This window comes from Phalacrocorax aristotelis, chromosome 1 (genome assembly GCF_949628215.1).
Source record: "Phalacrocorax aristotelis chromosome 1, bGulAri2.1, whole genome shotgun sequence".
NCBI lineage: Eukaryota > Metazoa > Chordata > Aves > Suliformes > Phalacrocoracidae > Phalacrocorax > Phalacrocorax aristotelis.
In genome coordinates, this window is record NC_134276.1 from 76336312 (window position 1) to 76362078 (window position 25767).

Genomic DNA, 25767 nt, shown 5'->3' on the forward strand with positions numbered 1-25767 from the left:
CATTAACAAGCTGGGTAAGCTCAGCGGCGGAGCACCAAGATGTAAGTAGTCAGTAGAGACCACGAGGGCAGCACAGAAGACAAATATCCTCACCTCCTGGGGTGTCTCCTGATAACCTTGGCAGAGATCAGAAGCACAGCAACAAACTCTATTTTACTGGTATAATTTGATTTCTGGGCTCCTTTATTTGGGAAAGAAGCATATTCCAGCAAGGAAGTCAGAATCTGAGCAGGTAATAGCAGAGCACAGACAAAACTTCCATCTTTGGTTAAAGGCTAATTCCATACAAGGCTTAGCCTTGATCTGTAGTTATACCAAAAGAGTCTTGTCGTGCGACTCCCCAGTTTGGATGGTTGCTCAGTAAACCATCTAGTTGTTCCGACCTGAGGGTGTAAATCTGGAAGCTCACCGTGACTTCTAAGGTGGTCTTAAGACTCAAAGAGAAAATGCTCAGCAATTTCCCACCTGAACAAGATTAGCTTTCTAGCACTGTCACTCACAGGAAAAAGAACTTTATCCTCTGAGTAGCGCCAGTAATGTTGATAACTCACATATCTTGCTGCTTCTTTTGGTCTCGGAGATTCAGATTTTGGGGGTCTTACAATTTTTTTCATAATTAAGTGAGGAATCACTGGCAGATCAGGTTTATGCTTTGTCGTGAAATTGCTTTTCACTTTGAGACTTAAAGGCTCAGATTTCTATACTGGACATTTGAACATAGCTATATGTTTATAATGATACTAGATGTTTGACTATTACAAAAAATACTCCCAGGACTACTTTCTTGCACTGAGGCCAGTTGCCATGCAAGAGCCTAGATACATTTTATTAAACCTTTAAATAAGGTAGGCACATGCAAGCTGCCTTCTGGGGTGCATTAAAAGGAGTGTGGCCAGCAGGTAGAGGGAGGTTATCCTCCCCCTCTATCCTGCCCTAGTGAGACCACACTTGGAGCGTCCAGTTTTGGGCTGCCCAGTTTAAGGACAGGGAACTGCTTGAGCAAGAGCTACCAAGATGATCAGGGGACTGAAGCATCTCCCTTATGAGGAAAGGCTGAAAGACTTGGGTTTGTTCAATATGGAGAAAAGACTGAGTGGGGGGGATCTCATCAATACTTACAAATATCTAAAGGGAGGGTGTCAGGACGATGGGACTGGACTCTTTTCAGTGGTGCCCAATGACAGGACGAGGGGCAATGGGCACAAGCTGGAACACAGGATGTTTCACTTAAATGTGAGAAAAAACTCCTTTCCTGTGAGGGTGCCAGAGCAGTGGCACAGGCTGCCCAGGGAGGGTGTGGAGTCTCCTTCCCTGGAGACGTTCAAAACCCACCTGGACGCGTTCCTGTGCCCCCTGCTCTAGGTGTGCCTGCTCAAGCAGAGGGGTTGGACAAGGTGATCTCCAGAGGTCCCTTCCAACCCCTGCCGTTCTGTGATTCTGCGGTTCTGTTATTCTGTGATTCTGCCTTTAGAAAGTAACCCTGACCTGAGCTAACCGCTGGACTATGTTCAGGATTTGTTCAGGACATTGCTTGCAAATCCTAGCCAAACCAGTGCTGGGAACACTTGTTCCTGGACACATTCCAGCACTGGAGAGCCTTCCAGTTACCGGTGCGTTACCAGGGGTGATCCCGCACACTGTCCAGCTTCTACTGGAGCTTGATGCAAACAGTTCTAGGCACACCTGTTGCCTTTGACAAAGTTAATGATTGCCTTTTGGTCCAAGACTCATGGCTTTAGCTGAGATAGGGTTAATTTTCTTCCTTGTGATTGGTAGAGTGCTGTGTTTTAGATTTAGGTTGAGAATAATGTTGATAACACACTGAGGTTTTAGTTGTTGCTGAGCAGTGCTTACACTAGTCAAGGCCGTTTTTCAGCTTCCCGTGCTCTGTTGGGTGCACAAGAAGCTGGGAGGGGGCACAGCCGGGACAGCTGACCCAAACTGGCCAGAAGGATACCATTTGATGTCATGCTTAGCATATAAACTGGGGGCAGTTGGACAGGGTGCAGCGATCACTGCTCGGGGACTGGCTGGGCATCGGTTGCTGGGTGGTGAGCAATTACATCACTTGTTTTTCCTGGGTTCTGTTCCTCTCTCTTTTTTGTTGTTTTCCTTTTCACTGCTGTTGTTGGTGGTGGTGTTATTATTATTATATTTTATTTCAATTATTAAACTGTTCTTATCTCAACGCACGAGTTTTATTACTTTTGCCCTTCCATTTTTTACTTTTTTTTATATATATATATATATATATTAAAAATTTACTTTTGCTTTTCCATTTCCCTATCCCGCCGGGAGGGAGAGTGAGCGAGCGGCTCTGCGGTGCTTGGTTGCTGGCTGTGGTTAAACCACAACAGCTCGCCTGGGAAGATTTTTGCAGCAGATCAGAACAACAAGGACAATTTCTTAATGAGGCTGAGTTCAGGCTGGACACACATGTAAACCACCTTCGCATTTGTCTCAATACACAGCAGTGGGCAGAGCTGAAATGCTCACAATCACTTGCTAAAAGAGTGATGAGGTTGTACCGGGCTACACTAGTTTATAAAACCTTTCACGGCATCTTTCCTCTTGGCAAAATCGCCAGAGCAAAGCATAGTTTAGCTTTAATTGACCAAAACCTAGCCATGAGCTATGCACCATTCACCGGCTCTCTGTAGGGAAGGGAATAGGAAAATACAATAACGGAAATATCAAGATACACAGGAGATGGCATTATGGTCTTGTTAAATAGATATTATACAAACTCCTGATTTTTTTCCTGTTTTCTCCTGGAAAGGAATAACATACTTTAACTTATTCAGGAAAGGTGTTACACGCATGCTCAAAAAAAGTCCAAAAGTTCAGTCGGAGAGCTACAGGCATATCAACCTCGGAAACTCATGGAGTGAGTCCTCTTGGGGCACATTTCTGGGCACTTTAACAAGAAGGAGGCCACTGGGAACAGTCAGTATGATTTTTACCAAGGGTAAATTCCTGTGACAAGTGGGATACCGCAGGGGTCTATCCTGGGACCTATCCAGTTTAGCATCTTTATGAATGACATGGAGGAGGTGATGGAGTGCATTGTCATCTTGTTTGCAGATGACATCAAATTGGGGTGACTGGCTGATTTGTTCAAGATGAGGGTTGCCATACAGAGGGACACAGACAGGCTGAAGGAATAGTCCAAAAGGAACCTTGAAATCATCCACTACTCACTTGAATTTACAATGTCCAGAAGAGGAAAAAGTAAAACATGTAACATTATTTTAAAATAGCTCTTCCAAAAACAGGGTTTTGAAAATTGTGCTGTGCATTTCCTAGAAATCTATGCATTACAGCAGTCCTTCTTAGCCTGTTACAGAAGAACTTCCTACAATATTTAGCAATTTCTTGGAGGATATGAACGTAATTGTTCCATCTACTCCTTCCTTATGGAAGGTTGGTAACATTTCTGAAGCTTTTTTTAGCCTGGTGTTTTCCTTAGAGTGCCTCCTAACACTGCAAATGTTAATGCTAAACTGAGACATTATTATTAACAGATTTTTCAGACCATGTAGAGTAGTTTTTCTGTCTTTCATTTATAATAAGCTATTCAAGGACTGGCTAGCAACAGCTACATCAACAGCATGGAACACAACCTGCAGGAGATCCCAGCAGACCACCCACACCTGTGGACCAAGAGCTCCGGTGCTCTTAGGGGCTGTCTTGGGGAAATGGACAGGTCTCTGCCCACCCCTGACCACTCCTGGGGGAGCCTCAGCCACTCACATTGCCACTACCGAACTAGAATAAACCACAGAAAAGCACTTTAGACAACACCAAAATCGTTGCTGGCTTACCATAAACACCAGGCTGTAGAAGGTGGCAGTTCACAGGCTGTTAAGGTGACTGTTCCCAGGAGAAGGCCAGGCATGCTGAAGGGGGACGAGAAAGATTTAATATGTCCTGAAGGAAGGTGATCCCCAAGAGGGTCAGAGTCCCGGGTTTGTCCAGGACCTGAGGGCAGCCGCGGTGCTGGCAGGGCTGTGCCCTCCCCACCCAGGGCCCATCCCACACCAGCCAGCAAGGGAGCGCAGGCGGCCAGACCCTGAGAAAAGGGGAAGGGTGGCTGTGCCCGTTGGTGCACACAGAGCCCTGACAAATTAATCCAGGCTAGAGTTTAAAATGGATCGGTTAACACTAATTCAAACACTGCTTGGGCAGCCTGAAGGTACTGATAGGATGACACTGGAAGACCACCTCAGGTTACCCAGAGCCTGCCCAAACATGTCACCACAACAGGATGCAAATCCCTCCATCAAAATTAATCAGGCGTACTGTCACACACTTTGCACCACAAATATGTGTGGCATGGGAGGGGAGGCCAAATTCTGCAGCTGAGCCACTGCCTCACATGTGCTCGGCCTTCAGTATTACTTACTTATCTATAGTTTTTTCATTCATAGCCTCAAGGTCCTAAAATGGAAAATATTATTAACATGTCCTTCTGATGGGAATCACTGGGTAAAGGTGGGCAAGACTGAGCAGGGTGGACGGAAAAGCAAAGAAGACATCTAAAACTTGAAATGTGTGAAGTAATCTGCTGTTGGTGGACCTGACCACATACAAAAAAAAAAAAAGCGTTCAAGGAAAGCAGGGTTAAAATAGTTCTTCCTCTAACAGACTACTAAGGAAGCTGCCTGACTCCGAAGCAGCCTGGGGAATTCTTCACCTTTCTGCTGTTGTGCCTCTGTCAGGACTTGAAGGTAGGAGGTAATTTAAATCACTCTTGCTACAAGTGTTTGAGAACAGCAAGTAAAAAGAATCTATTACAGGAAGATTGCGTATCTGCATGCCAGATATCATCTGAAACAAACTGGGAAGTGGCTAACACTCAGCATGACCCAGAGCTACATCTAAAGCTGCTGGACGTTAAAGCAAACATTGTGGCTTAGACCCTCATATTTATATGAATATAATGGCATATATTGCATATGAACATGCAGCTGCTGCATTTTGCGAGCTTGACATTACTGAATTCAGCAAATGCTTTGGATATTTTCTTTTACTTTGAATATTCTGACACTTTTGCACCTAACTCATTATATTGTACGCAAAAATGAAAGAAATGAAACCAACCCAAAGTCAGGCAGTGAGAAAGTTCAGAAATTTGGATTTGATATTTTCCATGCCACTGCTTTGCCTACAGACAGGCGAGACATTATTTTCTTAGCTGTTTGCAAATGCATGCTAAGGATTGATCTTCCTCAAAGGAGAACCTGGGCTGGTGCACAGGTCATAAACTATGTATACAGCCAGTCGGGTCCTGACAAAATTAAGTGGCCGTGCTGCAAGCACTTTACACACGGACTAGCCATTCAACACTGCTGTTATTGCCAGAACATATTATTTACGAAAATGTGTTAATTTGTAGGAGAGGTATTTCTATGCGCATATTCCTTACTATGACTACTGAGTATTTATGTATTTACGTATAATGAGTTTGCATATTGTGACTATTAATACTTAGTTCATCCAACATAACAGGAAGGAAGGGTTAGTTGCGTGATCAGTTCATGTGAAATCATTAGCATCTGCAAATTAGGAAATTTAAGGAAGTTTGAAAGCAGTAAGGGAAATGATAAACTGCGACACTTTCTGAATTGCAGCATTTGCTACTGCCATGCAGTAAAAATAGTTCATTGGCAGAGCAAAACTGATGCCTGCATGACCACAGCTACACCTTCAAGTGTCCTGCTGCTGTGATCCAAAATCAAACAAGATAAACAAGGAGGGTTTTTTCAAGAGCAGGTATGTCCTTCTGTGTTGTCTATTGATTTTCTTGTGCCACGGATTTCGTGCAGAATGCAAGTCTTTGCGCAGGATTAAGTTAGATACAGTTATAGTAGCAAACGTACAAAATCTGGATTAGCTTCCTGCTTAAGAACGTCTAGGCAAAATTTTGGTGATGCTTTAGCCTATTGCATTAAAAATGTAAACCTGTGTATATATAAAATTTCTAAAGATTTCTGCAAGATGCAAGGAATCCTATGAAATGTCTATGGTGTCTGTTGTGCTATTTGACATTTGTTATCTGACACCTATTTTGCAACAACAGAAAGAAATGCTATTTTCTGTACCCTTTCTATAAATTAGCCTAATTAGAAATATGTGGATGTCTATTTCTTGGAAAAAAAAGTAAATCACAGGATCTTGGGATGGTTGAGGCTGGAAGGCACTTCTGGAGATTGTCCTGTGCCACCCCTTGCTTGGATTAAGGTCAGCTACAGCAGGTTTCTCAGGGCTTTGTCCAGTCAGGTTCGAGTATCTCCAACCTTGGAGACTCCACAACCCCCCTGGAAAACCTGTTCCAGTGGTTGACTACCCTCACAGTAAAAAGTGTTTTCTTGTGTTTAAATTGAATTCCCATTATTTCAGTTTTTGCTCATTGCCCCTTGTCCCGTTACTGGGTGCCACTGAGGTGAGTCCGACTCCATCTTCCTTACTCCCCACAGTTGGATATTTATACACATGGCTAAGATATCCCTGATCCATCATCTCTCCAGGATGAATAGTCCCAGTTTTCTCAGCCTCCTCTTATATATTAGAGCCCTTAATCATCTCTGTGGCTCTGCTGAACTCTCTACAGTAGCTCTGTGTCTTTCTTGTACTGAGTATCCCAGAACTGGATCCAGAAGTCCAGGTCTTGCTTCACCAGTGATAAGTGGAGGGGAAGGATTACCAGCCTCAACCTGCTGGCAGCACTCTGCCTAATGCTGGCCAGGATGCCTTTCACCTTCCTTTCTGCAAGGGCACATTGCTGGCTCATGGTCAGCCTGTTGTCCACCAGGACCCCCAAGGCCACCTCTGCAAAGATGCTTTCCAGCAGGTCGTCCTCAGCCTGTACTGGTGCTGGGGGTAGTTACTCCCAGGTAAAGGACTCAGCGCTTCCCTTTGCTGAATTTCGTGAGATTCTTTCAGCCCATTTCTCCAGCCTGTCCAGGTCCCTCTGAAGCGAAATAGTGGTATATCAACCACTTCTCCCAGTTTTGTATCATCTTCAGAAATCAAAATACTGATCTAAAGAGTGAAGCAGTTTGGGGAAATTTGCATTTAGGCAGCCATTTGAGAGGAATTTTTCACTGCCTGGTATGCATTTTAAGGTTTTCATTCCTATTTCTATGACTCCTGGTAAGCTTAGCAAGTGTATGGTACTCTCCATATGACTGCAATGTATAAGCATCAGTTTATCCTCACATCACCCTATGAGTAAAATTCAAATTTTCATTTCTGGAAGTGTATCATCGGCAGGAGTAACTTTCCCAGAATGACTCAAGAAAACAAAGTCACTGGCAAAGCTGGGAATTAGAACCAAGGAACCTTGGTCTCGGGTGACATTTTCTGGTAGCATCCTTCACTCACAGCCTAAGAGCTAAGACAAGACTGTACAGACTTACAGGCTGTGAGGGTAAGAACTGAAAGTTCTTAAGTCAGCATTTAATGGATGTTTTCTGTAAAAAACCCTTACGGGCATAGCACAGTATTTAAATATGACTGATTTTCCTTCTGACACATTGATGCTGAGATCATTCTAGAGCAGACTGAGTTTGACCATGCATTGCTGCAAAAGACCAATGGGGTCACGTTTGCCAGCATCCAACTTTCCAGGGATATGATCACTACTGCTGCGTAAGACACATCATACATCTGGTAACATTAGATAATAAGTTTACATCTGGTGACATTAAATAATAAGTTTAGCAATGTTTTCCTCGATAAGCTTTTGCTAGTGCAAAACTTAAGCATAGAGGTTATGCGCATACCTCTAAATAAAAGAAAGCTCCAAAGCCAAGTACCACTGACTCACTCCTACTCACATAGCTTAGGTGGATAGATTAGGTTTATAGCAGACCTGTCCTGGAGAGAGCTAGGCAGTGAGCTAAGAACTGAGGAGTGCACAAACCAGCTGCTTGAGTCCTCTCTGGGGCCGTCCCCCACATAGCAGGGTAGGCACACGCTGAGAGGTCAAGACATTTGTGAGGCTGGCCAGGAAAGAAGAAGGAAAGAAGCAAAGCAGGAACAAGCATAGAGTTAAGGATGGGGGTTTACCTCCTAATAGACTCTATATCATCTCTTATATTAATGAAATATGAGGAAATGCCACTTACAAAAACATATATATGTTTCTTCTGGTCTGCTCCTCCAAATAACACTCCCAAACAGTTTGATATAAGTAGGTGTTCCTGCTGATACCTTCAACAATGAGGTTTGTTCAGAGCAGAGGGAGTTTTACCCCACCTGTCTGCAAAAGACCACTCTGGGAGAGGGTAGAGCTCTTGGAGGCACAAAGCTTCTGCAGATGTGGTGCTGGAGCCACACACGCTGGAGCTTGGCCACCGGGCAGAAGGTATGGATGGGTCTGACAAATCACTTAGGGCTTACCACAGCTCCTGTATCTCTTATCCTGCCTGCACGCCAGAGAAAAGCCAGAGGACCTGGCTATGTGTTGGCAACTTCATCTGGGGCAATAGAGAGAACATAGGCACAATCCAACACTAATCTTTCCTTGTGTAATTTGTTCTAAAAGTCAGTCAACCGTGAAACACAAATGCTTTGAGAAGCAAACCCCCTTAGTGCTATGCTCTATGGAAATGGTCATTTCTTATGAGGAAAGCAAACACTTACAGGCCCTGCTGTTCCCGCTGCAAGACCAGTGACACATCCAGAGCCTGGAGGCAATGGCGCCAAGCAAGCACTACTCTAAGCAGGCAGGGCTGCAGACGACTCCTTCGCCAGTGCTCCAGACAAGCATTTCCATGAGACTGCTTGCAGCATGGGGCTGCTGTCATGTGTAGGAAACTCAGAGAGATTTTGACAGCAGAGGAGTCATGACAGCAGACAGAGGGAGATGACAAGAAGAATGAAGCAAAGACTATAGATGAACGGTGAGCGGACTGTTGCCAGAGAATAAGCAAATAAGTGCCTAAAAGGAAAGTAGGATGATGAAAGGAAGGAGAAGAGGTTAAGAGTGACTGAACAGATGGCACAAAATGGAGAAAAATAGGGTTATGTGAAAAGGGGCAGACTAGAAGGACAAGAGGTCTCAAGGCTCCTATGTGCATTACTGGAGAGATCACTGAGAGCATGGGAAAGTGGAAATAACTGTTGAGACCAATATCTCACATAGCATTTCATGGCCAGGCCTCCATACTGTCTGTAGTTAAGATTCTTCAGTATCGCTCCCCAGCAGCTGTGGCCACATCCTTACTGTAGCACGAGGATTTACAAAGAAAAGATTGATGCTGCAAATGATAAGCAGAGAAGAATCAGGCTACAGTGAAGAGTCTGACCCTGTTGCAACCCGGACATGGTGTCCTGTCCTGTCTTGATTCCTGCAGACCATGATGGACAGGACACATCAAGCCAATTTGCATGAAATGTGAGGTGCCTCCTGGAAATATTCAACACTCCAGCTTGCTTGGAGGGTCTGGCTGGGTTTTTGCTTTCACCAGAAATTGAGTCAGTCCAGAATCGGCACTCTGAAATGACCATAAAAATTAATATAGAAAGACAGACGAGTAACAAAATATTACCATGTTTCTCTGTTTCCTGAGTTCATAAGAATTTGCCTCACATTCTTGTAATTAACCTTAAAAATACCTGCAATCAAGAAAATTGCTATTAGGAAGTTACACTGTGAGGAAATACTAAAACAAACAAAAAACCTCCATTAACCAATGTTGCTTCTTCATGTAGAAAAAAACCAGAAACATAAATGCTGTGAATAGAGAAGTCTCTTCCAAAGAGTTTTAACTTCCTCTGAGAAAAGGAAAATGGTACCTAAGACACAGAGATGCTTGACAAGAGCTGATGCCAGTGTTTGACTAGCTCTGCTCAGACCTTCGTGCCACATGAGTGAATGTGGAGTCACCCTTTGCAGGTACTCACACTTCCTTAGTAATTTAAATTCCCTACAACGATCTGTAATATCTGACTCCTCAGTTTCTGACACTACAAGAAGCAAAAGTTTGAAGTAGACTGTTCTGGGATGAGGGATGTAAGCCTCTAAGAACAGAGGGAATTATTCCAGTTTGAAAAGAGGAGAGCCATTTGTGATAGCAAACAGGAAAAAAATACTGCGATGGTTTGACCTTGGCTGGCCACCAGGTGCCCACCAAGCCACTATCTCACTCTCCCTCTTCTTTATTCTCCGCTTCCCATCAGCAGACAATATCCAGCCACGCCCTGGGAAGGAGGTCTTCAGTACATGTAGCAGTTGCTTCAGACAACTCATCCTCTGGCAATATTCTGAAATCTTTGCCTTCTGGCCAGTCCGTGATCTCTTCCAGGATTCCTGGGTGGTTGAGGTTCTCCATTTGAGCTTGTTGAATGATCGATGCTAGCCACTTACTCCATGTTGCATCGTTTACGTGATACGTAGAGGGAATGTTTCTTTTAAACATCCAGTGTAGTACAGGCAATCAAAGTGCCAAGAGGAGTTGTGCTTCTGTACCAAAAAATTCTGAAGCAGCTCAAACCCCCCTCATATGCTGCTAGTATCTCTTTTTCAGTCACAGTGTAGTGGGCTTCCAATCCTCGATACCCCCAGCTCCAAAACCCTAGAGGTCAGCCTCAAGTTTCACCTGGTATTTTCTGCCAGAGGCTCCAGGTGATGTCATGCTTTCTCACTCCTTCTACTTTTCACCCTAAGCATCCCCTGATGTCAGAAGTTTTGGTCTGCTCTATAACAGCATTTCTTTTGAAATCAGTGCTGTCAATTATATGGTCAGATGCTTGTGGGAACATAAGGAAAAAGAGGCTTCCAACGTGGATTGCAGTGGAGGTTGGACAGGAGACAGTCACTTGGTCTCATAACATGGTAGTTGCTAAGCCCTGTTAGGGAACCTTTGTTAGACACGTAGGGAGTTTCAAGGCGAACAGGGGAGGTACAAGTCAAGGTGATACCTGTAGTGCTTCAGCTCAGTGAATCACTGTCTTGGAAATCTGTCACCCAGTCCTTCAATTCATGATGACAGTAGTCAAGAAGAGGTACTACATGATTATTATTTCCTGTCGGAGATCTCACCTTTTGATTGGGAAGAAACACACAAGGAATTCATTCCTCATGTGAATACACAACCTGAATAGCTATCAACTCTTGCTTCAGTTCTGTCTTGATTTTACACTAACGACATGGATATTCAGGCTGGCTTCTACCAAGTTCACTGCAAACAAAATTCCCACTACCCTTGAATTCAAAGTGCCAGAATGGATTAGCAACCGTTTTCAATTCAAGAACAAACAATATGCCACTACTGAGACACTTCTGCAGGGGCTAGCTTCAGGAAGCAGTCTCAGGTTTGGGCTGTAATCACCCAGCTGTTACACAGAAGAAAGTGATGGACAGGTTATTTTAAATCCTTAGTCCTTTATAAGCCAACCAAGGCTCCGAGCACTTAAGACAAACACGGAAGAGAGAACTTGCCTGGCTTATGGTTGTAGCATTCCACTGTAGACTGGACCTTAGATAGACAGGGGATCTAAACAAAAGGCACAACAGTGACTGCCTTTGTTATTAGCTTCCACTACATCACTGTGTCTGAGTTGATTAGAGCTAAATCCTAGTCGCATCTTCAGCATCTGTAACATTGATAGATTATCCTCCTAGCTCAACAAAATAAAATCGTTGCTATCTTAAAGTAAGCACATAACTGCAAGTCCCAAACAATATGCAGTTGGATTTACTAATCAGGTGGCTAAAAATTACTACAAGGGTTTGCAGAGATCTGCATGATTTGAACCATTATACAGTCTTTCCAGAATGGACATGGGATGTTCTTCCTGTGTTTGCAGGCATGAATGGGACAGCCATTGAAAATTTCGTCTGTGTCATTTTTAATGTTTCCTTCATGAACTGCACTTGGGATGTGGGCAGGACTGCTTCAGGAGATACCCAATATTTCCTGTACTGGAAGACCTCAGGTCTCTTCTACCCAACGACCTCAGGGTAAGTAGGTCTGCTTGAATCTAGGGAATTTTGATTTCTGGTCTGACATGTGACATTGTCAATATTTAACTGATGCAATATGTCATGTAAAGGAAAGAAGATTTCACAGAATGCCAGAATTACACCGAAGATAATTGTGGAAGGCATACAGGATGTAGATTCCAAAACGTGACAATAGAAAATACAAAAGCTCATTTCCTGGTAAACGTGTCTAGAAGTGGACAAACCATTCGGTCATATGAGAAGATGATTATCCTGTACAAAATTGGTAAGGATTTTTTTTCAATTTTATTTGCAGTTTTATGCTAAGGGAATGAAGAATTTATTCCTGGAAAAAAACCCATACGTTTTAAAACTACTGCTTCTCAGAACTGTTTTTTGTTGTTGTTGTTGTTTGTTGGTTTTCTTTTCCCCAGACTTGATGGCTCAAAAGTCAAAAATATAAGAACAAACAAAACCAAAATAATTTAAAAGACAATCTGAAATCATAGGTCAGAGAGTTGTGAAATATTTCAGTCAAATATATGTTCTGTGAAAGAAAGGTGTCATCTTTTGGGATTAACTAGCTAAGGATGCCTGACTGGGACTATCCAGATGTTGGTTTTGTATCATTACCTCATAATTCTGTTCATCCACACAAATACCAATTACCTTAACACTGTTGCTAATTAAAAAAAAGAAAACAAACACAAAACAACAACAAAAAAAGCCCCAAACCTGCACAGATAGCATGTTGAATTCAGTAGAATCTAAGAAATTGTCTGTGTTTTTACTTTTACCTACTGTTGCTGCTGATAGTCCAGGCTCCTCAACTGGAGCGTTAAATCAGGGAGTCTTGCTTCAGAATATGGGGTGAATATAATAATTCTAGTAAAGCTGTATTACAATTTTTTAGACCAGTTGCTTGAACACTTACCTGTATTTTAAAAAGGCAGAGTGAAGAGAGATAATTATTAATCAATAATATTTCTGGTTATATTATTGTAGAAAAGCTCACCCCTCCATTAAATGTCACTGTGAATTGTACAGAAGCTTCTCATGGTTGTGAAATTCGGTGGCAACCACCTCGCACAAGTCATGTGAAAAGATATGCTTGTTTCAAATATGAAATTGTCATAGAAAACAAGGTACGAATAATTATGACTCTTAATAGCATTTGGTATGCTTGTATTTCCACACATACTACCATACAACCAGCACCCTGTTCTCTTTCCCTGCTTAACTAATCTCTCCTTTTCGATATGTAGTGCCCCTCTTGCATGTGAGCTGAGGACGGCTGTCACTCACAAATAGGGGCAGCAAACTGAAGGAGTATTTTCAGTCCACACCCGGTTCTTAAAGAAACTGGGCAAGGGATTCCCCACACTGAGGCTGAATAGTTATTCTAGCATGGACCATATTACCTTTATGACTTTATGATAAACAGTTATAGGTTACATCAGATGAATTTTAAATATACTACAAAGAAAGAAATCAAAGCTACTGTTAAATTGGATACAACCCATTTTATGTGTCCCTGTAGGGCAGTTTGGGCCCCAGTGCAGTCTTTCAGTCCTAGTGCTGGTTTTGATGAAGTTAGGTCAGGAACTTCTGCTCTGTGGTTTTCCTCTTTGCAGCCTCCTATGCCATCAGTCACCTTTTGTCATGTCTTTCACAAACTCACTTTGCATTTTTTCTTTTTGTAGTCATCATGACTGCTCAGTCGGGTTTATAGTAGTACTAAATTGGGTCCAGAGAAGTAGCACATGCTTTATTACAAAGGTGCACCTGTAAGTTAGGATGTATTGCAGGAACTTTGAGGTATCTCCACCCGGACCCCCGTAACTTCCATCCTACCCTTTTCGTATCCAGCCATGCCTTGTTCTCCTATTGCCTCCATTTACTGATACCAGCATGGTGTTGCTGAAAAGGTTCAGGAGTTTATGTCTGAAGTAAGACTGCAGCGTATACAGTCAGGATGGTTGCACCCCAGCTGTCACATTCAGATGTAAGGGGCAGCAATACAGCATCTGTTCATTGTGGGATTTTATTGAGTCCCATGTCCTTACTTTTTAACTTAAAGTGAAAAGAACCATCCATGTCTTTCAATAAAAAGAAATATTCTGTCAGATTATTGGATCAGAATATCCAGATTTGCCAGGTCTTGACTGCATACCGTTGTTATCCACTTCAGGAACTGCTAGTATTCCGAAGACTTGGATAAATATGGAGAGTAGTATTAAAACCATCAAAAACAAAGTTTGAAATATTGGTGGAAACATTTGTGAGTCCATTATTCCAACAGCAAAAAGTAAAAGAAATGGAGACATGACATAGCTTAATTAAATGTTTAAGCATGTAAAAGCTACACAGACAAAAGTTTTAATGGAAAAAGACATTGTTCCAGTTCGCTAGTATTTTTTTAGATACTTTGTTTTGTACAGGTAAAACATAATTTTAAATGGTGGGCAACTTGAGCCTTTTTAAAATTTAGTTATTTGGTACTCAGTTCTGCAAACAAACTGAAAGGGCACAGTATTTCAGAGAACCAGTGCTGAGGAAAAACCTTTTAGAGGAAGAACAGTGTGGTGGGTTGACCCTGGCTGGACACCAGGTGCCCACCAAAGCTGCTCTATCACTCCCCTCCTCAGCTGGACAGGGGAGAGAAAATATAATGAAAGGCTCATGGGTCGAGATAAGGACAGGGAGAGATCACTCAGCAGTTACTGTCACAGGCAAAACATACTCGACTTGGGGAAATCTGTTTAATTTATTACCAATCAAGTCAGAGTAGGATAATCAGAAATAAAAACTAAATCTTAAAACACCTTCCCCCCACCCCTCCCCTCTTCCTGGGCTTACCTTTACTCCTGAATACTCCACCTCCTCCCTCACAGTGGCAAAGGGGGATGGGGAATGGGGGTTGCTGTCAGTTCATCACATGTTGTCTCTGCTGCTCCCTCCTTCTCAGGAGGACTTCTCACACTCTTCCCCTGATCCAATGTGGGTCCCTCCCATGGGAAAGAGTCCTCCACAAACTTCTTCAAAGTGAGTCCTTCCCACAGGCTGCAGTTCTTCACGAACTGCTCCAGCGTGGGTCCCTTCCCCAGGGTGCAGCCCTTCAGGAACAGACTGCTCCAGCGTGGGTCCCCCACGGGGTCACAGGTCCTGCCAGCAAACCTGCTCCAGCGTGGGCTCCTCTCTCCATGGGTCCACAGGTCCTGCCAAGAGCCTGCTCCAACATGGGCTTCCCAGGGGGTCACAGCCTCTCCTTCACACATCCACCTGCTCTGGCGTGGGGTCCTCCACGGGCTGCAGGTGGATATCTGCTTCATCATTAACCTCCATGGGCTGCAGGGGATCAGCCTGGCTCGCCATGGTCTTCACCACAGGCTGCAGGGGAATCTCTGCTCTGGTGCCTCCTGCCCCTCCTTCTTCACTGATCTTGGTGTCTACAGGGTTGTTTCTGTCACATATTCTCACTTCTCTCTCCAGCTGCAGTTGCACAGGTTTTTTTCCCCCCTTCTTAAATACCTTATCCCAGAGGCGCTACCACCATCGCTGATGGGTTCGGCCTTGGCCAGCAGTGGGTCCATCTTGGAGCTGGCTGGCACTGGCTCTGTTGGACATGGGGGAAGCTTCTAGCAGCCTCTCTCAGAAGCCACCCCTGTAGCCCCGGCACTAGCAAAACCCTGCTGTGCAAACCCAGTACAAACAGCTTAACTTCACAGCCTTTAAAAGAACACCTTTAAAATATTAAACGTACTTTTTTTTTCCCCTGCAAATCAAACATTCATAAGGCAGAACCTCTTATTACACAGTAACAAAGAGAACAATCATAAATACTGTCATTATCTTTTGTTGCTAGGCTGATCCTGAGAACATCAACACGACATCTAAAACAGTAAGTCTTTATTACTGTATTAATCTAACGTTTATGCTGGATTGAAATGCCACTTCTATCAGAGCATCCTCCAATCAAATTGTTTTGGATTCACACTACCAGTTTCAGTATACTATATATGCTCTTTATTGACAATTTTCCTAAACTCAAACTTTTAAACTGTTATTTATAAAACATGGTACAAAAAAATAGCTGCACATGTGGAACTTCATATTACTTCTATGCAAGTCACAAAATCTTCCATTTTATAGTCTCTTGTACTTCCTACCAAATTCATATGAATCACAGAATCACACAGGTTGGAAGGGACCTCAGGGAGCATCTAGCCAAACCCTTCTGGGAAGAGCACAGTCGAGACAAGATGGCCCAGCACCCTGTCCAGACGACTCTTGAAGGTGTCCAACGTGGCCGAGTCAACCACTTCCCTGGGGAGATTATTCCAATGGTGACTGTCCCCACTGTGAAAAATTTCCCTCTCGTGTCCGATCGGAATCTCCCCAAGAGCAACTTGTGTCCATTCCCCCTTGTCCTCTCCATGGGACTCCGTGTCAAAAGGGAGTCTCCATCTTCTTTGCAGCTACCCCTTAAGTACTGGTACATGGTGATGGGATCCCCTCTGAGCCTCCTTTTCTCAAGGCTGAACAAACCCAGTTCTCCCAGCCTATCCTCGTACGGCAGGCTTCCCAGTCCTCTGATTGTCTTGGTGGCCCTTCTCTGGACCCCTTCCAGCCTGTCCACATCCTTTTTGTGCAGCGGGGACCAGAACTGTGCACAGTCCTCCAGGTGTGGCCTGACAAGCGCTGAGTAGAGTGGATAAGGACTTCTTTCTCTCTGCTGGTGATGCCCTTTTTGATGGAACACACATCCATTTATATGTATAAATGTGGATGATAATGCCACATTACACTTAGACACACAAAATGTGACGAAATTTTTTCTTTATAATGGTCTCTGGAAGGGGTTGAGATGCAGGATGCAAGAAAATATCACCTGGAAGATTAAGCCAGTATAAAGAAGGAAAAAGAAATTCATGTTTACAAGGAAGCTTAATATTCTTCTGAGAAGGATTTCAATATATGTCAAATTTTTCCCTTCTGTTTAATCTGGCTGTTAAACTCTGCTTCAGTTTTAAAAATTTCCGTGGTAAGGAAATGCCAGATCTTTAAAGAATTATCTTACAGTAGAATGAAACATTCACAGACTGAAAATAAACTTTTTTTTTCTTTTCCCAAAAAGTCCCATTGTTTAGCAGAGGCTAAGGAGCCAGGGAAGAATACTGCAGGTTTCATCTTCACAACACCAGTAACAGAAATGTTCAAACAAAAGGAATTAGGATGGAACAAGCTAATTTATTAAGGCATAATTTTCTATTTGTTGTTTCGCTCTAGTCTGGTGAGACTAGAGAGAATGACTAGTTCACAGAAGGATGCGTAAAATCTTTTGTAATCTCCTGCATCATTAAATGAACCTGATTCATTCTTAACATCTGTACATCTAGTGAATAAAAAGTTCTCAGTCTAGTTGTTTTGTATTTAGGAAAGAAACGTCTCAGGAAACTCCTACATATTTGGGAGCTTCAGTGCAGGAAAAAGGTACAGCGTCAAAATCAGAGCGACTGACAATAATTGTTTAGTGAGCAGAAGCTGGGGAGAGTGGAGTACACCCGTAGAGTTTGGTAAGAGTGAAAATCACCTCCTTGACTTAGCTCTCCCTCAGTTATTAATTGTCTGCCTCATTTATTACTTCATACTTACAGGTATCAACACATTGATATTTACACATTAATGTGCTAGGATGAAAAGGAGCAAAGAATCGGCATATCTCTTAATGTGAGGGAGGTCTCCGAGCATTCTGGTGTGAGAGTGTGTGCTTCTTGCAAGGAGACAGTGAATAAAGCAGACCTTTTCAAGGTCTGTTCCCAGCTCTTTTCCTTCTTTCATTTCTACTTCTGGTTTTATAAACTTCTCTTTTCTCCTGTTACTTTTGGCCACCTTGGATTCTGAAGAACTCTCTAGGCCTCAGTTCCTCCCAAAATGCTCGGTAAGGTCTCAGATTACCATAGACAGTCCACATACTTCCATCCATCTCGTTCCTTTACATGTTACAGGACACAGAGGTGCTAAGCTAAGGAAGAAGCCACTTCATACCAGTGCTTGACACTGTCATGCGAAGCAGATTGCACATAGCTATGCAATCATTCCTGTTCTGTCATATCATGTCAGTCAACACTTTGATGATTGCTTGTCTTTCAGGAAAAGAACAGCTTAGATCTACTTCATCATATACGTTATTTCTGACACCAGTGGTGGTAGCAAGTCTCGTACTTATTCTCTGCGCAGTGTAAGCCTTATTTCTTTGCACAATTTTTATTCTGTCGTTGTAATAACACCTCTTTCCCCAACAGAAAATTTCTGGCCTCCTTTTAAAGGAGAGGAGGGAGGGAGAAAATTGACACTGAACTATAGCAGGAACCATGACCTGCTGGATGCTCCTCAAGTAGGCTCTATATTTCTGATTCCCAAACTTCTTACCCATCTGATCAATATAACATAATGCTTTCCATTTACTAGGGCAAGGCTTTATATCAGTGCTGCTTTCCTGCCAACAGACCCTGCAATGTAGAATGGCATGAAATTGTTTCCTTGTTTTGAGGATATTTCCCTTTCAGATACTTAAAAAGCAACTTCCTATGATTCTTTAATAAGTCATAAAGTAAATTATTATCATCCAAATTCTGAGCAATGAAATTATACCATTGTACTCAGCCTACATAATTTTTAGTTTGGTTTTTTTTTTTTTTGCTACTTTTCTCTTAGAGGAACAAAATAATACCTCAGAAGCATTATTATATAGCATGTCTTCATATGTTCACATACGGTCTTTTCTTCACCAACACTTTTTGCCATTGTAGAAGGATTTATTTGAAAAAAACATCTGCTACAGTACCACAGCCAAGAGACCCATTCCATGATATCTCTCCAATAGATTTCCAGGTACGTTTTCCTTCCATTTGCCTGAAATTTGTTGGAAGTAAGGATCCATTGCAGTCTCAAAGGTATTACCTAAGTGTCAGAAAGATCCACAGAAGCAAGGATATGTTTTCTTTCTTGTTCTTGGGGTATTGGAGGAGAAGGTCCATACGCAATAATTCTTTTTCTCCTTTTCCATTCTGAAACCCTCATCATCTCTCTACCTGGAGTATTGGACAAAATACAAAATTTCACCCTGCTCTTCCTACAAGCCATATGCTATCACTAGCATAGCACTGATCTTAAACTTCTCAGCCCAATAATAACGCAGAATCAGACTGTTGGTCAGCCTTGGGAAGAGAAGGGGCAAATAAATCTACTGCTGGCCAAAACCAGTTGTGCCATAGCAGATGTTGAGACCCATGTTAGTTTTTGGCAGTGATGCTGAAGGAGGAAAAGTTTCTAGGGTGCAGTAAGCACAAAAGTAGAGCAGAGAGCTGAGAGGTTCTATCTTATGTGGAGAGCTGAAGACACTGGCGAGAAGAAGGAACAGACAGACATTGCAAGTAACAGAAGGGAGCAGTCTATCTAGAGAGCATTTGCAAAGTTTGCTGCAATTTGCTGAAATTCTTTAAGATGGCTACAGCCAGGTCTGGAAGCAAGAATGTCTCTACAAGGACACACTGGATCACTGGTGAGCCTTTATAAATCCTTTTACTTTCTGTTCCTTCATCACGTTAACTTTCCTACATTTAAAAAGATGAGCCTTCTCGTTTTGAGTTGAAAAGTCTTTTGCTCCTCTTTGGGGAGTTTGTCACAGAGGGAAGACCTAGACATGTCTACTTCAGTCCTCACATTGCCAGAGTCCCACTACAGCTTCTAGATTCTATATACTAGCTAACAACTCTCTGAATAACAGGAAAATCGTAAACTCATGGCTAATCTCATGCATGAAACACTAATGAAATGTTTTGTTCTTCCTTTAATAGACAGACTGTAAGAATCAATTAATAAAGCATGAAACTGAAGAAATAATTATTGAAGAAGTGGCTTAACAGCACGCAAGTGAAACAAGGAACTTGAATTTTTTCAAATATAAATATCTTATTGATAGTCATTTACAGGCTTTACACATTTTCTCCTTCTTGCAAGCAGAGACAATAGCATTGCCTGTAGAGACAATTCCCCAAGAGCCTATCTTTAAAAGCTTATTTGTATTTGATTGCATTTTCCATAAAGAATTTCAGTTGTTTGGACTATTTTTCATTCTTCTTATGATGAGTATTCTTGCAACGTTTCAGCAAAAACATTTCAGTAGTGCTTTGGAAGTTATTATACCGCTTTTCAACACCACGCAAAAGAATAAAACAAGTACAACCAAACTTAAGGGGCTTATACAGGATCTCCAGTGGTCCGCTGCCCTGGGAGAAGTACAGCTGCACTGAGATTGTGATCAGGAATAAAAACTTGTCATCTGTATGAAAACCCACTGACAACTGGCCAAGATTAAACCTCTTAAAATGATCATTTACTCATACAAAATGAATATAGTTGAAGAGTTCAGGAGGCATTTTCTCATAATTCTATTTGTTGCTTTCAAACTCTGTTGCTACAGCCTTCAGCACAGCATGCCCTAGATGTTGCTCACAGCCATTTACGAAACAAAAAATTTACTCCCACTTTTCATCACTTCATACCTGTGGTAGATGAAAACATAGCTGAAAATGTGACTGCTAACAGGTAGCAGATAATTATGTGTATGTGTGTGGGGTGGGAAATGTTGGAAATTGACCTTCTGAACTCTCCGACAGAAGCCTGCCACTTGCTAGCTGTAAGTGGTACAGGCTGGTTGTGTGGTTTTATAACACCTGGACAAAACAGAATCCTCCAATTAGTAAGGAGATATGAGGCAAAACCACCAATCTGGAGGCTAATCACACATTGTGCTTCGGTGGATGGGTTATTTAGATTGGGAAAACCAGGGGTTAGAGGCCTTTTATAGCCATGAAGTCCCCATTGCCATGCCTGTGTCCCACCTCTTACCCAGCCCCATGCCTCTACACGTCTACGGCATATCCGTGTGCCTCCACTTCTAAAGGCCTCTACTGTCATCTATATCGGTATATCTATGTCTGTATCGGTGCACTAGAGTTGTAAAACCTTAGTGCTAACATACAAAGGAAAGCAAAAGTAAAACAAATTAGCGATGGGCACATGGTCAAAGAAAACTACAAGCATATCAAGAAAAGTCCAAGCAGAGCAAGCCTGACAAACTTCAGCCCTGAGGCCTTGCAAACTCATTACGAAGTTTATAGCCTGTTACTAGCATGTTACAGGGCTACATGGTTACAACGACTAAGTTTACTAATGCTGCTGTTGCAAATGTTCTGTTTTTTCCTCATGTCGACATCACTTGGAGAGTGTCTCTACAGAATAAACACTAAAGATCGCCCGTGCATACTAGGCAATTCTGTTCCTGACTGGCTTTTCCAAAGATTTACCTTAGGCTCCTAAAATTACTTCTTCTGAAATTGGCTTGATCTTTTTTTCTGCATTTCTGCCAGAATAAAACCAAACCAAAACCGTAGGACAGACTCCAGCACAGGGGAATGCCTCGAGTGATTTGAACATTCTGGTAAACTGAATCCCTGCAAAACAGAAGAGGTGCTGCCGAGGTTAGGAAAAGACTGTGCCAGATGAAAAAATTCAGTATAGTGGCCCTTAAACTCAGGAGCTGGAGCTAGTTGCCCTCATCAAAACAGAGCTTCCTATGGGAGTTTCACTCGTATGGAGTAGAGCCCTGGCTAGAGGGAGGCATGCCTTGAGCCATCCCATACTGTGAACTGGGCTCCGGCAGACAGACACCAAGGGAGGTCCTGCAGCAGATGAGATCTGCAAGGTCAGGAGGAAGCAAGTGGTGGCAGAGGGCACTGAGACCTGGGTCTGTGAGGTATGCAAGGACACCTCTGGCGTAGTAGATTGCGTGCCAGGGCAAAGGTGAAAGATGTAGGTGATTCCCTTCTGAGGGGGACAGAGGGCCCAATATGCCAGCTAGACCCGTCCCACAGAGAAGCCTGCTGCCTCCCTGGGGCTCGGGTCAGAGATGTTACTAGGAAACTCCCTGGTCTGGTACGGCCCTCTGATTACTACCCGCTATTGGTTGTGCAGGTGGGCAGTGATGAGGTTGCAGAGAGAAGCCCAAGAGCAATCAAAAGGGACTTCAGGGCACTGGGGTGACTAGCCAAAGGACTGGGAGCGCAGGCAGCATTTTCCCCAATCCCATCAGTGGCAGGGAAGAATAATACTGAAAGGAACAGGAAAACTCATCTGATTAACATGTGGCTCAGAGGCTGGTGCCATCAGTGGAATTTTGGGTTTTTTTGATCACGGGGCGGTTTACATGGCACCGCATCTGCTGGTGGCAGATGGAGTTCACCTAACCCAAAGGGGGAAAGGGATTCTTGCACATGAGTTGGCGGGGCTCATCGAGAGTGCTCTAAACTGGGTTTGAAGGGGGAATGGGGTATAGCCAGGCCCACTAGAGAGGAGCCCAGGGGCAGTGTGCCACGGCTGGGGGTGAAACCGATATCCCAGCTCAAGTACATCTACGCCAATGCACGCAGCATGGGCACAAACAGGAGGAGCTGGAAGCCCTTGTGCAGTGGAATAGCTATGACTTAGTCATGATCACAGAGACATGGTGGGATGACTCTTACGACTGGAGTGCTGCAGTGGATGGCTATAAGCCCTTCAGAAGGGATAGTCAAGGAAGGAGAGGCAGTGGGGTGGCTCTGTATGTTAGGGAGTGTTTTGATTGTATAGAGCTTAGTGATTGTGACGATAAGGTTGAGTGCTTGTGGGTAAGGATGAGGTGGAAGGCCAACAATGCAGATATCCTGCTGGGGGTCTGTTATAGACCGTCCAACCAGATTGAAGATGTAGACGAAGTGTTCTACAAGCAGCTGGTGGAAGTATCACAATCAGTTGCTCTTGATCTAGTGGGGGACTTCAATTTACCAGATGTCTGCTGGAAATACAACACAGCAGAGAGGAAACAGTCTAGGAGGTTCCTGGAGTGTGTGGAAGATAACTTCCTCACACAGCTGGTAAGTGAGCCTTCCAGGGGAGGTGCCCCACTTGACCTCCTGTTCACAGAGAAGGACTGATGCGAGACGTGGCAGTCGTGGGCAGTCTTGGGCTTAGCAACCATGATATGATTGAGTTCTCAATTCTTGGTGAAGTAAGATGGGGGGTCAGCAGAACCACTACTATGGACTGCCAGAGGGCAGACTTTGGCCTGTTCAGGGCACTGCTTGGGAGATCCCCTTGGGAGGAAGTCCTGAAGGGCTTTCTTCAAGAAGGAAGTCCTGAAGGCCCAGGAGCAGGCTGTCCCCAAGTGCCACAAGTCGAACCAGTGGGGGAAGACAAGTGGCCTGGGTGAACAGGGAGCTTCTGCTGATGCTCAGGAAAAAAAGGAGAGTTGACCACGTTTGGAAGAAGGGGCAGGCAGCTCAAGAAGAGTACCGAGATCTCATTAGGTCTTGCAGAGAGAGAATTAGACAAGCAAAAGCCCAGATAGAACTCAGCCTGGCCACTGCTGTAAGGGATAACAAAAAAAAAAATCTTTTTACAAATACATTAACAACAAAAAGAGAACCAAGGAGAATCTCCATCCTCTATTGGACGCGGAGGGGAACATTGCCACCAAGGATGAGGAAAAGGCCGAGGTACTAAATGCCTTCTTTGCCTCAGTCTTTAACCGTCAGACCAGTTATTCCTGGGGCATTCAGCCCCCTGAGCTGGAAGGCAGGGATGGGGAGTGGAACAAACCCCCATAATCCAGGAAGAAGCAGTTCATGACCTGCTGAGCCACCCGGACACTCACAAGTTTATGGGGCCGGAGGGGATCCACCCAAGAGTACAGAGGGAGCTGGCAGAGGAGCTCGCCAAGCCACTCTCCATCACTTATCAACAGTCCTGGTTAACAGGGGAGGTCCCAGATGACTGGAGGCTTGCCGGTGTGACACCCATCTACAAGAAGGGCTGGAAGAGGGATCCGGGGAACTACAGGCCTTTCAGCCTGACCTTGCTACTGGGGAAGATTATGGAGCAGATCATCTTGAGTGCACTCACTAGGCAAGTGCAGGACAACCAGGGGATCAGGCCCAGACAGCATGGCCTGATGAAAGGCAGGTCCTGCCTGACCAACCTGATCTCCTTCTATGACCAGGTGACACACCTAGTGGATGAGGGAAAGGCTGTGATTGTTGTCTACCTGGACTTCAGCAAAGCCTTTGACACTGTCTCCCACAGTACCCTCCTAGAGAAGCTGGTGGCTCGTAGCTTGGATGGGTGTACCCTTCGATGGGTAAAAAACTGGTTGGATGACCAAGCGCAGAGAGTTGTGGTGAACAGAGCTAAATCCAGTTGGTGGCTGGTCACGAGCGGGGTTTCCCAGGGCTCAGTGCTGGGGCCAGTCTTATTTAACATCTTTATCAACGATCTGGATGAGGGGATTGAGTGTGCCCTCAATAAGTTTGCAGATGACACCAAGTTGGGTGGGAGTATTGATCTGCATGAGGGTAGGAAGGCTCTTCAGAAGGTCCTGGACAGGCTGTATCAATTGGCTGAGGCCAACTGGATGATATTTAACAAGGCCAAGTTCTGGATCCTGCACTTGGGTCACAACAACCCCATGCAACGCTACAGGCTTGGGGAAGAGTGGCTGGAAAGCTGCCTGGTGGAGAAGGACCTGGGGGTGCTGGTTGACAGCCACCTGAACATGAGCCAGCAGTGTGCCCAGGTGGCCAAGAAGGCCAACAGCATCCTGGCTTATATCGGGAATAGTGTGGCCAGCAGGAGTAGGGAAGTGATGGTGCCCCTGTACTCGGCACTGATGAGGCCGCACCTCAAGTGCTGTGTTCATTTTTGGGCCCCACACTACAAGAAAGACATTGAGGTGCTGGAGCGTGTCCAGAGAAGGGCAACAAAACTTTGAAGGGTCTGGAGAGCAGGTCTTATGAGGAGAGGTTGAGGGAGCTGGGGTTGTTTAGCCTGGAGAAGAGGAGGCTGAGGGGAGACCTTATCGCTCTCTACAACTACCTGAAATGAGGGGTAGCGAGGTGGGTGTTGGTTTCTTCTCCCAAGTTACTAGAGATAGAACAAGAGGAAATGGCTTCAAGCTGCATCAGGGGAGGTTTATATTTAATAGTAAGAAAAATTTCTACAGGGAAGAGGCTGTCCAGAAGGTGGTGGGGTCACTGTCCCTGCAGGTATTTAAAAGACATGTAGATGTGGCACTTCAGGGCATGGTTTAGGAGACATGGTAGTGTTGAGTTGACAGTTGGACTTGATGATCCTAGAGGTCTTTTCCAACCTTAAAAATTCTATGATTCTGTGATTCTATGTCATGAGCTGTTCAGAGAGGTTACTTGGGACTGCAAGGGATGGGCTGTGTCTGTGTCGTGGTACCCAAAACACAGGAAAGAACAGGAAAGATGTGCTGGAGGCTAAACCCAAGCTACTGGCAGGAGACTTCAGTCCAGCACATCCATAGTGGGAGTCTCTGAATTACTGCCAGTCTCTCAGTTGAGGGCTGAAAAATGGGCAGAGCACTGGATCTCAGGTCCTATCCTGCCCTAAGCAACCTGAAATCTGTTCTCATGATATCTGTGCTGGTTTTGGCTGGGATAGAGTTAATTCTCTTCACTGTAGCTGGTAAAGTGCCGATGGCACATTGATGCTTTAGTTGCTCTTAAGTAGCGGCTAAGTAGTGCCTATAGTAGTCAGGGTCCTTTCCAGCTTCCCGTGCTCTGCCAGGTGGGCAAGAGGCCGGGAGGGGCAGGGCCACAGCCAAGACAGCTGACCCTGACTGGCCAAGGGGATGTTCCATACCATGTGACGCCATGACCAGTATATTAACTGGGGGAGATGGCGGGGTGGGG

General features: G+C 44.1%; 1 protein-coding gene across 2 annotated transcripts; it reads left to right on the forward strand.

Moving 5' to 3' along the window:
* Window positions 1-5571: 5571 nt before the first annotated feature.
* Window positions 5572-20088, forward strand: LOC142057782 (granulocyte-macrophage colony-stimulating factor receptor subunit alpha-like). 2 transcript variants are annotated; one of them, XM_075094488.1, is made up of 9 exons: window positions 5572-5775; window positions 11818-11971; window positions 12064-12239; window positions 12959-13098; window positions 15819-15854; window positions 17391-17529; window positions 18259-18350; window positions 18766-18847; window positions 19813-20088. In XM_075094488.1, the coding sequence occupies exons 2-8, from the start codon at window positions 11820-11822 to the stop codon at window positions 18823-18825; spliced, it is 795 nt and encodes a 264-aa protein (XP_074950589.1). In that variant the 5' UTR covers window positions 5572-5775; window positions 11818-11819; the 3' UTR covers window positions 18826-18847; window positions 19813-20088. The 2 variants fall into 2 exon arrangements, with proteins under 2 accessions (XP_074950589.1, XP_074950580.1); XM_075094479.1 differs by lacking the exon at window positions 18259-18350 and adding an exon at window positions 18107-18194 and having other exon boundaries at window positions 19813-20084.
* The last annotated feature ends 5679 nt before the right edge of the window (window positions 20089-25767 follow it).